General features: G+C 40.0%; 1 protein-coding gene across 1 annotated transcript in view; it reads right to left on the bottom strand.

Annotated features, from left to right (window-relative positions):
- The window catches only part of Dnah12 (dynein axonemal heavy chain 12), a 180611-nt gene that overhangs the window by 59528 nt on the left and 106311 nt on the right, over positions 1-14772 (bottom strand). The window contains exons 43-45 of the mRNA XM_051176738.1: positions 6282-6443; positions 2181-2375; positions 338-471 (exon numbers count right to left, since the gene is read on the bottom strand). Coding sequence (XP_051032695.1) covers positions 338-471; positions 2181-2375; positions 6282-6443 — 491 coding nt within the window. The remainder of the gene's footprint in view (positions 1-337; positions 472-2180; positions 2376-6281; positions 6444-14772) is intronic.

The raw sequence follows: 14772 nt of genomic DNA, 5'->3' as shown, positions 1-14772 counted from the left end.
TATGTTCAAAAGCCAAGAGGTAGACAGCTTCACTAAATACAGTCAAAGAGAAAGAAAAGAAATGCCCAGAGGGAAAGCAATGATGCATGTCAGAGGAAAAAAACAGTTGTGTGTTCTTCACAGATTCTAACTTCTGATTGTTTTTCAGATCTTTGTGAGACATTCATGGACCTTCATAAGTGCTAGCTGAGGGTTTAAACAAACAAACAAACAAACAAAAAAACCAAGAAAGACTAAAAGACAAAGAAATAATATCAAAATGTTTGACTTTTGTGGAAAATACAAGGTACTTAAAATACTAGGCATCTGCATAATTTAAAGTATCATTACTATTAACCTTTCTGAAAGGAGCAAAATGGAAGTGTGAAAGTGTTTACAGATCGGGACTATCTCTTGCCGCTCAACCTCTGTAAGCTCCAGGGTTTCTAAGAAATTCACAGCTACACGTTCAAGAGCATCTTCTGGCCATGGCTGGAAAGAAGGAGAAGAAAAATTTATTAAATATGAGCGGTTAAGAGCACTGATTGTTTTAGATCAGTGCCCATTTTAAGATTTTGTTTGTTGCTGTGGAATAATTCTTCTGTGCAAATTATGCTATGCTGGCTAATAGCTAGACAGGATAATGTTAGTCAGGAAAACCAGGACACTGAGAAGGAGGAGGGCAGAGTTAGAAGAGTCACCAGCAAGACACAGAGAGGAAGCAGGAGGTACAAGATGAAAGAGAGGTAACACCATGTGGCAATTGTACATGAATAGAAATGGGTTCATTTAAGTTGTAAGAGTTAGCTAGATAACAAGCCTGAGCTATTGGCAGAACTATTAAGTCTCTATGTTGGTTATTTGGGAACTAGCAAGTGGGAAAGAAAAGTCTGGCTACAATTTGTTGGTTTTTTTTTTTTTTTTTTTTTTTTTTTTTGGTGATAGGGGTGGAAGGACAAGGTCCTGGAACTTACTATGTAGACCAGGCTGGCCTTGAACTCAGAGATCCTCTGCCTCTGCCTCCTGAGTGCTGGGATTAGATGTATAACCCACCACCCCAATGTCAGCAGACCTCTTTCAATCAGAAGTCCTAAACCAAAGAAAAATATTGCCCTTCTTCCAAATAAAGAGGAAATCCTCCTCTGTGATCACCCTCAGGCTATCACATGGGTTTTGTTGTTGACTTCAGAAATTAAGGAAAATAGGAGGTCTTGTTTTTTGTTTTTTGTGTAGCTTTGTAGACCAGGTTGGCCTTGAACTTACAGAGATCTGCCTGCCTCTGCATCTCAAGTACTGGGATTAAAGGTGTGTACCACTACCACTGCCCAGCTGATCTTGGAAGTCTTGAGTCTCATGGCCTTCATACGAGAACTTGATCACTGACTCTTCAAGACCTCCTGCTTATGGACTGAAGATCTTGACAACTGTAAGACTCCATAATCATGGGAACCAAATCCATAATACCCCCTACCCTGTACACACACACACACACACACACACACACACACACTTCTCTTGGTAGTAAAATTTATATAAGCATGGGTTTGGTCTTTAAGAGCACCAGCTAGAGGACCCATCACTCACATGATGGCATCTCACAATGGAATTTAACTCAAATTCCAGGGATCTGATGCCTTCTTTTGGCCTTCTTGGACATGAGTAGTGTACAGGTACATATGCAGGCAAAATACCCATACACACAAAATAAATTAAATTAAAAATAAATAAATAATATATTCTAGAGCAAGATAGGCCACTGGTAGAGGGTTTCCTACCACTTTTTTGATGAGATTGTAGTCATTTAATATAAAATTATAATAGAAATTTGGATTAATCAATCATATATATGTGTATAATTACATATTTTGTTAAGCACTATCCTGTTTCTAAATCCAACCTTCTATATAACTGATTCATTTTCATACTTCAAAAATTCACTATCTTCATCATTATACACTTTGCATATTGACATTATGTTCTTTTTCATTAACTATTGATTTTTTTTTATGGCTTCTAGTCCAGACTACGAACATAGTCTTATCAGCTCCTGGTGCTAAGTGCTATGCCCATCATTATAGTAACTGATCAATAAACACTTGATTAATATTAATCAAGCTTAAATATGATTTTGGTAAAATATCAGAATTAACTAAAATATCAGAATTAACAACTCTGCTCCTACAAAACAAAATGAAACAAACCTGAAACCAGTCAATAGTACAGCAATTGATGAGGGATGGAAATTGTCTCAGACGATTGCGAAAAGCATCTCCTATGGGGCTAAAGGCCACAACGACATGAAGATTATCTTTGCAGCGATTCACAAAGAAAGCAAACAGGGCTAAGGGACTGAGTTCATCATGTTTATTGCCAGCCTGAGCTACTGGACGGACACCCTACAGAATAGAAAACAGAAAAAAATCCAGAAACCTTGTAAATAAAAAAATAGATGTACTATAAAGAGATGATCAGATATGAGAATATGTTGTTTGTATGAATTCTCTTTAATTTTTTTTATATTATTGGATGTTTAAAAACAACTGTCAAGAATTTATCCGTTAAAGATAATCAGAAAACCTCATCAAGATTACATGTAGGCCTAAATACAACATTGTTTTTAGAGGAATAATGGAAACTAACTCGTTGTCTATCAGTAAGAAACTGACTAAACGCACAATACATTCTTATGACTTTTACACTGGATATAACATAACCTTTAAACAACATAAAGCCAGACTCAGAAAGACAAACACTGAAAGCATGCTGTCTGTCATAAGCAAAATCTAGATGTGTGTGTGAGTGTGTGTGTGATACATATATGATGTACAGTAGAAATGTGGAGAAAGGAGTCTAAAGAAAGGGTGAGGAGAATGAGAGGGGAAAGAAAAAAGAAATATTGAAAGTTCTCTCTCAAATGTGGAATTTAAAGCAGAAAGGAAACTATCCAAGGGAAGGTGTTGAGCAAAGTACATTGTCATAAAGAAACCTATTAGTTTGCATGCATACTAAAATAATGAAAACAAAAGATGTATTTTATGTATTATGGCAAGGTTAGGAAAAATAAACAAAAATCAAGTTATGCAAGAATACACAGAATATGATTCTCTTATGTTAAATTGAGAAATATGTAGTTTGGAGGCCAGATATGTCCACTGGTTTAAGAGCAGCATGGCTCTCATGGGCTACCAACGGCTTTCTGACTGGATTTTAGGCTGCTCCACAGTAGGGGATTTATGCCTGGGACTGTCAATTTGGTCAAAACCCTATGGCTGGGGAGATCCTGCTACTGTTGTTTTGCTACCTTCTAAATATGTTTACTTCATAAATCAGTGCTGTTCTCATCCTTGATTAGAGAAATTTCTTTGTGAAGTGGGCAGCGGTTAATGTAGAAACTCATGTCTGGTTAAAATACTGTTGAGTTCACAGACCTAAATGGGACATCTCTATCACATACCCCTACCCACAGCCTCTGGTAGAATATTATTTTAAGGTGTTTGACTTTTGCTTATGTTGCATTTGTTTAACTCAGTGAAGCTGTGATTCTTTGCTTGTCTAAAACACCTGATGGTCTAATAAAGAGCCAAACTGCTGGGCAATAATGAGGCAGGAGTAAGAATAGGTGGGGCTGGCAGGCAGAGAGAGTAAATAGGAGAAAGAAGAGCAAGAGAGTCAGAAGTTCTAGCCATCCAGTTACTGAACAATCCATGGAATAAGAGTACAGGAAAAGCCCAGGGCAGATGGGATAATGTAAGAAAAGCTGGGTGGAAACAAGGTAAGCTACGGCCAGACATTCATAACTAAGAATAAGCCTCTGTGTTTGATTCATTTGGGAGCTGGGTGGCGAGCCCCTCAAGAAAATCAAAAGAGTAAAAAACATTTCAAACAATAAAATAGCACCCAACAGGAGGTGCCAATTTGTTGTTTTTCTTTTAATTGTTACTGCCTTTTAAGCAACTGCCACTCCGCCACTACCAGCAGCCACCAGCAGTGCCTAGGCCACCAAGGGTTCAAGTTTAAGGGCATTCTGTTCCCTCAAGACCAGACTCTTTCAAAGCTACCAAAAAACCATTTAAATCTCTGTTCTGCTAAAGAAATCAAGATTCAAAGGTTGAGGTAGAATCCTCCTTCCCAGAGAGGCTGAATAGCAGGCAGCTCACCTAGCTGACCACTTCAAGTCTCCCAAGAAGTCCTCTTGCATCACCCTCCTTATAAACCTTTGCCACCTGGCTCATCCCTACAACTTCCTGTCAGCTAGTTGCTGACCCAGCCTCCTGACCACAGGTGAAATTTAATCAAACACATCTTTGCATTGTTAAACAAATGTTCCAGAGCATAAGCAAAAGTAACATATCTTAAAATAATATTCTACAAAGGTGAAAAGGATGTAGAGTGGAGTAGTGCTGGGAAACGCTGTCTTCCAGCCATGAGTTGCCCTAGTGAACCCACAGACGCTGTAATCACCTGCTCAAAATCAAGCCAGTCAATATTCCAGCGTGGATGAAGTAGGGGCTCACTAGTCCTCACCAATACCTGAGGTGCTACTCACAACTGATTGCTGCTGGGGAAACGAGTCAATTTTATTCAGGGGCATGGCCACTGGAGGTGGCCCCACACCCATATACATGCTGGCAGCACTAACTGTGCTTAGTGAGTTATTTGAAATGACAATATAAACAAAAAGACATGAGGTAGAGAGGCTGTATGTGAGGGGTCTATGGGAATTAGTGAATGGACATGATCAAGATATATTGTGTACATTTATGAAACTGTTCAAGAGTGAAGAAAATACGGAGGCTGGATATGGTGATTCACACCTATATTCCTAACACTTAGTAGGCTGAGGCATGAGACCAGCCAGAGCTACAGTAATGAGACCCAGTTTTAAAGGAAAAAGGTAGATGTAAACTGGGTATGATGCACACCAGGAGCTACTCAGATGGCTAAGGCAGGAGGGCTACTTGGACCTGTGTACTTGTGGCCCAGCCCCAGCAACATAGAGAGTTCTCATCTCAAAAATGTATACAGGAGCTAGAGAGATATATCAGTGGTTAAGAACTCTCCCTGCTCTTCTGGAGGACCAGAGTTCAGTTCCTAGCACCCTGTGTGTCACAATTGCTCACAATTGCCTGCAACTTCAGTTCCAGCGGATCTGAGATGAGTACTGGCACACATGCATATACACCTAAATAAAAATAAGACATTTAAAAAGTGTATATAAGACTCACAAATATAAAATAGTGAAGTAGAGAAAAGTTTAGTAGGAAAGTAACAATAAAAATAGTTAATAGCAAAGGCAAGCAGAAAAGTCTGGCAAAGCTAAAGAAATCTCACTATTCTTTGTTTGGAAATATGAAGGATGATTCATTCCTATTATTTGGGAACATCATCATTCATGAGCTGTCCTGATGACATCACAAGTATTGCTCAGGTAAAAGCAAAAACTTTTTTTTTTCTTTTTATCCATGGCCACAAACTATTTACTTATCTATTGAAGGGTTTCTAAGTGGTAAGCACTTATGGAAGTGCTTGTTTTGTTCAGGGGAGCTGCAGTCTGTGCTCCTATTTCATATGAGGTAAAGTAGAGGACCTAGACTACCAGAGTGAATCCATTTCACTCCAGGAGGAAACATCTGGATATATGTAATACATTCCATGGGTAAAAGTATACGTAGTCAATGAGTAAGGAGTAAGTCTTAGAAATGTGGATCCAAGTGTCTGACAGTTTACAGTATCAGGTGTACACAACTGTACCTTTTCATGTAGATCACAAAACCTGCCTTTCGTTTACATCATTCATATATGTTAGAATTTTAAGAAAAGATAGTTTAAGACTTTTGAAAATTATACTGAACAACTGAAAGCCATACAATTAGCAGAGTACGATATTAGTCATGTTTTCTTTCTTCCTGTGTCTGTTGTTTATTTCTTTGTTTTGTTTCTGAGATAGCATCTCAAAGTATAGTTCAAGCTCATGATCCCTTTTGCTTCAATCTCCTGAGTGCTGCAATTAAAGGTCTATACCACCACACCCAGCTCTGGTTCTCTCACCATTTTAAGCATAAGCATGTAAGTATCATCAAACATATAAAACAATTGCTATATTATGAAGATGATAACTATAAAATAATTTCTGAATTATGATGCTAAAATTTAAAATTCACCAAAATGATGTATTAAATTAATATACTTTAAGTTGTATAAGATATATTTATTTAATTGCTTAATTGTATAAGTTATATTTTTCCTGAAGAGCAGAGCAAATCCCTGTGCTGACAGCAGGAACCCCTGCCAAGAGCACTTACCTCCATTACTTCTTGCTTTTCATCTGCTGCAAAAATATTAGGAACTTCACCAGTATTGAGCACACTGTCAATGTCTTCTAGGAAAGCTTCCTCTTTAATCTGAGTGTCTGTGATCAGAAAGACTGTCTTCTGGCCCTTCATGCCTACATTTCTTAACAAGATCTTAAAGGGAAAGTGTACTTATAAGCAGAGTGCATTGGACTTGTGTAGGTTTTGCTTTCCCCTTCTTTTTATGCTTGGGTTTAAGGGTAATTTGATTATGGTGGGGCTGTCATTCAGGAACTCCATTTCTCCCATACTGTAGGTGGATAACACAAACTACTTAGTTTCCTCCAGCTCCTAGACACAACAATTGGTTCAGAGGCATGTGATTAAGAAGGACCCAGCCAAACTATCACTTTAAAACTAAGTTGGGGCACTCTACCAACCCTGTGTCCTACTGAGCTCACTGCTCCACTGTTCTGGTTGAGCACTGAACCAGAGTGCAGGTTCAGCAACCCCTCCACCTCTGGGGAACTTCCTGGATCTGCTCTGAGCACACAGGACTGCTTATCCATGTGGGACCACCCTGAGTCCCTGCCTGCCTGATCTTTGACCCTATCACCTGGCCTCTGCCAGAAGACAGACATCCTAGAAACCTTGGACAATACAAAGTTACAGACACTGAACTCCTGACCCACCTATCCCAACCAGAAGAGTAAAGTAGAGAGAGGGAGAGAGAGAGAGAATCTTCACCTGCACCCACTGGAAGAAGTGATGGGAAGTCTGCAATACAAGAAAATACCTAACAATAGAAAGACAAGCATGACACCACCAGAATCTAGGGACACTACACCAACTAGACCTGAACACACCAAAGCAGATGAAGCAGAAGAGAACTTAAAAAATAACTTCATAAAAATGATAGAGGCCCTCAAAGACCATATGAGAAAATCCCTTAAAGAAATGGAAGAAAAAACAAACAAAAATTGGAAGAAATGAACAAATCTCTTAAAGAAAGTAAGGAAAGCCAAGAACAATCAAACAGGTGAAGGAAACAGTTCAAGTGCTGAAAACTGAAATAGAGACAATAAAGAAAACACAAACTGAAGGAATGCTGGAAATAGAAAAACTGGGCAAACAATCAGGAACTACAGATGCAAGCATAACTGACAGAATACAAGAGATCAAAAAGAGAATCTCAGGTGCTGAAGATGAACTTGAGGAAATAGATTCATCGACCAAAGAAAACGGTAAATCCAATAAATCCTTAACACAAAAATTCCAGGAAATGTGAGACACAGTGAAAAGGCCAAACCTAAGAATAACAGGCATAGAAGGCAAAAAGCCCAGATCAAAGGTGCAGAAAAGATATTCAACAAAATCATTGAAGAAAACTTTCCCAATCTGAAGGACATGCCTATGAAAGTACAAGAAGTATACCAAACTCCAAATAGACTGGATCAAAAAAAAAAAAAAAAAAAAAAAAAAAGACCCCCCCTCGACACATCGACACATAATCAAAACACCTAACATACAGAATAAAGAAATAATATTAAGAGCAGCGAAGGAAAAAGGACAGGTAACATATAAAGGTAGACCTCTCAAAATTACACCTGAATTCTTCATGGAAACTCTCAAGGCCTGAAGGTCCTGGATAGATGTTCTACAAGTACTAAGAGTCCACGAATGCCAGCCCAGGCTACTATACCCAGCAAAACTCTCAATCATTGTAGATGGAGAAAACAAGATATTTAATGACAAAGCCAGATTTTCACAATATGTATCTACAAATCCAGCCCTACAGAAAGTTCTGGAAGGAAAACTCCAACCCAAGGAAGTTAACTACACTCACAAAGACATAGGCAATAGATAATCCCACATCGCAAGACCCCAAAGGATAAAGCAGGACAAATATATTCACAATACCACCGCCAACAACAAATCTAAAACAAACAATTAACAATCAATGGGCCTTACTTTCCCTCAACATTAATGGTCTTAACTTACCTATAAAAAGACACATGCTAACAGAATGGATATGAAGACAGAATCAGAATCCATCCTTTTGCTGCATACAAGAAACACATCTAAGCTTCAAAGATAGACATTACCTCAGGGTAAAGGATTGGGAAAAGATCTTCCAATCAAATGGACCCAAGAAGCAAGCAGCTGTGGCTATCCTAATATCTAACAAGTTAGACTTCAAACCAAAATCAATCAAAAGAGATGAAGACGGTCATTTCGTATTCATCACAGGAGAAATCCACCAGCACAAAAATCTCAATTCAGAACATCTATGCTCCAAATTAAAAGGCACCCACTGTCTGAGGTCCCTTAGACTGCTCAGTCCTTCTGGCTGAGACCCATATTAAGGGGGGGGGGCCTGAGTCAGTCCCATGCTGGATTCCTAGCTATCAGTCTGGGGGCCCGTTAGCTCCTCCTTGTTCAGGTCAGCTGTCTCTATGTGTTTCTGCAGCATGGTCTTGTCCTCTCGGTCTGGATCTGGATTCTAGTTCGACTCAGTGTTTAGGTATGGGTGTTTGTGTCTGTTTCCAACAGGTGTTAGATGAGGGCTCCATGGATAAGTTAGTTGTTGATCTCACTCTCCGGGAAGGGCATTTATGGTAGTCTTTCCACGGTTGCTCAAATTGTTAGTTGGCAGCAGTCTTGTAGTTCTCTAGACCTTTCTCTAGGTTCAGTTTTCTCTTCAAACTAATAATGGCTCCCTCTTTTATGTTCTCTCTCTCTCTCACACACACACACATACACTCTCTCTCTCTCTCTCTTCTGCCTTCTATTCCTACCCTGACTCAATCTTGCTAGTTGCATGTGTTTTCCATTTCTTCCCCTCTCTTTCTCCTACTTCACTCTCCATTCACTGCCCCCCACTTCCCCTGTGCTCTGGGGGACTTGTCCCTTCCCCCTTCTGTGAGGGACTGACTTTTGACAAAACCTGACTTTTGACAAAACAGCTAAAAGTATACAATGGAAGGAGGGAAGCATCTTCAACAAATGGCTGGCAAAACTGGATGATGGTGTGTAGAAGATTGCTGATAGACCCATGTCTATGGCCACACACAAAGCTCAAGTCCAAATGGATCAAAGACCTCCAAATAAATCCAGCCACACTGAACCTCTTAGAAGAGAAAGTGGGAGGTACTCTTGAACAAATTGGTACAGGAGACCACTTCATGAACATAACTCCATAGACACTGAGATTGAAAATTAGTAAGTGGAACCTGCTCAAACTGAGAAGCTTCCGTAAGGCAAAAGATACAGTCAACAAGTCAAAATGGCAGTGGAACCAGGATGTATATCCCTGGTGCACAAAAGGACTTTGGGAGCACATTCCCCATGGAGGGATACTCCCTTAACCTAGAGGCAGGGGGAGGGCCTAGTCCATATAACTTGACAGATTTTGTTGTTCCCTCCTGGAAGGCATCATCCTCCCTGTGGAGTGGGGGAAGGTGGGATGGAGGGTGGTGGTGGGGATATGGGAGGGAGGGAGAGGGGTCTGGGATCAATATGTAAAATAAGAAAAAAATTAAAAAATGATGCTTCACTATAAAAAAAAGACTGAGTTGGCTGTGGAGTGGGGGGGGGATGGAATAGGAGGATGGTTGGAAGTATGGGAGGGAGAAAAGAAGGGAGGGAGAGGGAACTGGGATCTATATGTTAAAAAAAAGAAGACTGAGTTGAACTTAAAATTCGGCCCTTGAACTGAGAAGGATGCTTACAAAAACCAATGATACCAAGTACTTGGGTCAACTGTTGTGTCATGGACTGAGACAGCTGAAGAAGTGAGACCAATGAAGAGTACTGCCAGAAGTATAGAGAAATTTGATGGGAGATGTCATTCTGTAAATATGTTTCTCTTATTGGTTAATGAATAAAACACTGTTGGCCAATTGGAAAGCAAGATAGGCGGGACTAGGAGGAGAGAGGTGTAGTAGGGAGGAGTTCCAAGATGGTGGACTGAGAGAGCAGAATGACAGCCCCTCTCTCCAGTAAGATAAGACCACGTGGAAGTACTTAGATTAATAGAAATGGGTTAATAATTAAGACAGAGCTAGCCGATAAGAAACTAGTAACAGGTCAACAGAATTATACCTAATACAGCATCTCTGTGTGTTACTTGGGACTGGCATGGTAGTGGGACCAGACCGGAGGGGGAAAACCTACTCATAACAAACTGGCACCCACGTAGCTAATAAGAATTTCCACTTAAGTCCCTGGATTGGCCCCTGATACTGCTGCTCCTGTCTCTTGGAGCTCTGATACACCCCCACCCATCCCCACCGCCAGCCTACCCCCCCTACCCTGTGCCCTACCCCACCCACGGTCCTGCCACTCTGGTTGAGCACTGGGACAGAGGGTGGAGCCAACAATCCAGCCTACTTCGGAGTCTTCTTGGAGCAACTCTGAACAAAGGAGACCTGACTATCCACGCGGGACCACCCATAATTTCCACCGGGTGGTCTCTGACCCCGCCTCCAGTCCTCTGCTACAGTCCCGGGCCCCTCCCAGAGATCCGCCTAGCTCTGCGGGTCCACTCCGAGTTCCTGCAGGCAAGATCCTTGACCCCCAAATCCTGGCCTCTGCCAAAGAACGAGGTCTCAGCAGGAGAGCACCAGTTTCCAGTGAGATCCCACTACCCTGCAAAACTTTCTCAAGTTCAAGCTCAGCCCTTGTCTTCTTCTGCCGGCTATTGGCCAGAGCTATTGGCCAGAGGACCACTGTGAGTACCTGCTGGCATCTTCTTCTGGATCCTCATCCTTGACCCCATCCCTGGATCCCTGTCTGCGGAGAAACCTCCTAGAGAGCTTGGACCACACAGAGCTACAGATATTGAATCTCAGATCCACATAAGCCCATCGGGGAAGTACCATAGAGAGAGGGAAGAGACACCACCAACACCTACTGGAAGAAACTATGGGAAGAAGGCAATACAAGAGAATACCTAACAACAGAAAGACAAACATGACACCACCAGAATCTAGGGAATCTACACCAACTAGAATGGAACACAACAACAAAGCAGAGGAAGCAGAAGGGCACGACTTAAAAATCACCATTATAAAAATGATAGAGGCCCTCAAAGAAGATGTGAGAAAATCCCTTAAAGAAATGGAGGAAAAAACAAACAAAAAAGTGGAAGAAATGAACAAATTCCTTAAGAAAAGTACAGAAAGCCAAGAAAAAACAATTGAGCAGGTGAAGGAAACAGTTCAAGACTTGAAAACTGAAATAGAGAAAATAAAGGCAACACAAACTGAAGGAATGCTGGAAATTGAAAAGATGGGCAAAAAATCGGCAACTACGGACACAAGCATAACCAATAGAATTCAAGAGATAGAAGAGAGAATCTCAGGTGCAGAAGATAAACTAGAAGAAATAGATTCATCGACCAAAGAAAATCATAAATCCAACAAATCCTTAACACAAAACATCCAGGAAATGTGGGACACCATGAAAAGGCCAAACCTAAGAATAATAGGCATAGACGAAGGTGAGGAAGCCCAGCTCAAAGGTGCCGAAAACATATTCAACAAAATCATCGAGGAAAACTTTCCAAATCTGAAGAAGGACATGCCCATGAAAGTACAAGAAGCATACCGAACCCCAAATAGGCTGGACCAAAGAAAAAAGACCCCTCGACATATAATAATCAAAACACCTAGCATACAGAATAAAGAAAGAATATTAAGAGCAGCGAAGGAAAAAGGACAGGTAACATATAAAGGCAGACCTATCAAAATTACACCTGACTTCTCCATGGAAACCCTCAAGGCCAGAAGGTCCTGGATAGATGTTCTAAAAGTATTAAGAGAACACAGATGCCTGCCTAGGCTACTATATCCAGCAAAACTCTCAATCACTATAGATGGAGAGAACAAGATATTTAATGACAAAACCAGATTTTCCCAATATGTATCTACAAATCCAGCCCTACAGAAAGTATTGAAAGGAAAACTCCAACCCAAGGAAGGTAACTACGCCCACAAAAATGTAGGCAACAGATAATCCAACTACACTAGAAACCTAGGGTGAAGCAGAACAAATATATTCACAATACCACTGCCAACAACAAACCTAAATCAAACAAGCATCAACAATCAATGGTCCTTACTCACGCTCAACATTAATGGTCTTAACTCACCTATAAAAAGACACAGGCTAACAGAATGGATACGAAGACAGAATCCATCCTTCTGCTGCATACAAGAAACACATCTTAGCTCCAAAGATAGATATTACCTCAGGGTTAAGGGTTGGGAAAAGATTTTCCAATCAAATGGAAATAAGAAGCAAGCAGGCGTAGCTATCCTAATATCTAACAAGTTAGACTTCAAACCAAAATTAATCAAAAGAGATGAAGATGGGTCATTTCATATTCTTTGCAGGAGAAATCCATCAACACAAAGTCTCAGTTCTGAACATCTATGCCCCTAATACAAAGTCACCCACATTTGTAAAAGAAACACTACTAAAACTCAAAGTTCACATAAAACCTCACACACTTATAGTGGGAGACTTCAATACACCACTCTCAACACTAGACAGGACCACAAATCAGAAACTCAACAAAGAAACAAAAGAATTAACAGAAGTTATGTCTCAACTGGGGTTAACAGACATCTATAGAACATTCCATCCAAAGACAAAAGAATATACCTTCTTCTCTGCTCCACATGGAACCTTCTCTAAAATCGACCACATACTAGGTGACATAACAAACCTCAACAGATACAAGAGAATAGGAATAGTCCCCTGTATCTTATCGGACCACCATGCTTTAACATTGGAATTCAACAACAACACAAATAGCAAACTCATGGAAACTGAACAATGTGCAATTGCACCACTCCTGGGTCAAAGAAGAAATAAAGAAAGAAATTAAAGACTTTCTAATATTGAATGAGAATGAGGATACAACATACCCGAACTTATGGGACACCTTGAAAGCAGTGCTATGAGGGAAGTTCATAGCACTAAGTGTCCATATGAAGAAAACAGAGGATAGTCACGTAAGAGAATTAACAGCCCAACTGAAAACCTTAGAACAGAGAGAAGCGAATTCACTCCGCAGGAGTAGACTCCAGGAAATAATCAACTCGAGAGCTGAAATCAGCAAAATAGAAACCAGGAAAACAATACAAAAAAAAATCAATGCAACAAAGAGTTGGTTTTTTGAGAAAATCAACAAGATAGACAAAAATTTATCCAAATTAACGAAAAAGCAGAGACAGAACATGCAAATTAACAAAATCAGAAACGAAATGGGGAACATAACAACAGACACAGAGGAAATCTAGACAATTTTCAGGTCATACTTTGAAAATCTGTATTCCACAAAAGTTGAAAATTCAAAGGAAATGGACAAGTTTCTGGATAACTATCACTTACCAAAACTAAATCAAGAACAGACAAACAACTTAAATAGACCTATAACCCGCAATGAAATAGAAGCAGTCATCAAAAGCCTTCCAACCAAAAAAAGTCCAGGGCCAGATGGATTCAGTGCAGAATTCTACCAGACATTCAAGGAAGAACTAATACCACTACTCCTCAAACTGTTCCACAAGATAGAAACAGAAGGTTCATTGCCAAACTCTTTTTATGAGGCCACAATAACTTTGGTACCCAAACCTCACAAAGACAAAACTAAGAAAGAAAACTACAGACCAATATCCCTGATGAACATCGATGCAAAAATACTCAATAAAATAATGGCAAACCGAATTCAAGAATACATCAGAGAAATCATCCACCATGACCAAGTAGGCTTCATCCCTGGAATGCAGGGATGGTTTAACATACGAAAATCTATCAACGTGATCCACAGTATAAACAAACTGAAAAAGAAAAACCATATGATTATCTCCCTAGATGTGGAAAAAGCCTTCGACAAAATTCAACACCCTTTCATGATAAAGGTATTGGAGAGGTCAGGGATAACAGGAACATACCTAAACATAATAAGAGCAATATACAGAAAACCAACTGCCAACATCAAACTGAATGGAGAGAAACTTAAGCCAATTCCTCTAAAATCAGGAACAAGACAAGGCTGCTCTCTCTCTCTCCATATCTCTTCAATATCGTACTAGAAGTTCTAGCTAATGCTATAAGACAACAAAAGGAGATCAAGGGGATCCAAATTGGAAAGGAAGAAGTCAAACTTTCTCTATTTGCAGATGATATGATAGTTTACATAAGCGACCCAATAAACTCTACCAGGGAACTCCTACAGCTGATAAACACCTTCAGCAAACTGGCAGGATACAAGATAAACTCAAAAAATCAGTAGCCCTACTTTTTCCCGACAACAAAGAGGCAGAGAAAGAAATCAGAGAAACATCACCCTTTACAATAGCCACAAGCAACATAAAGTATCTTGGTGTTACGCTTACCAAACAAGTAAAAGACCTATAAAATAAGAACTTTGTGACTCTAAAGAAAGAAATTAAAGAAGATACCAGAAAATGGAAAGATCTCCCATGCTCTT

Source organism: Phodopus roborovskii, unplaced genomic scaffold (genome assembly GCF_943737965.1).
Source record: "Phodopus roborovskii unplaced genomic scaffold, PHOROB, whole genome shotgun sequence".
Classification (NCBI taxonomy): Eukaryota; Metazoa; Chordata; class Mammalia; order Rodentia; family Cricetidae; genus Phodopus; species Phodopus roborovskii.
This window is presented reverse-complemented; position numbering and strand designations above follow the sequence as displayed.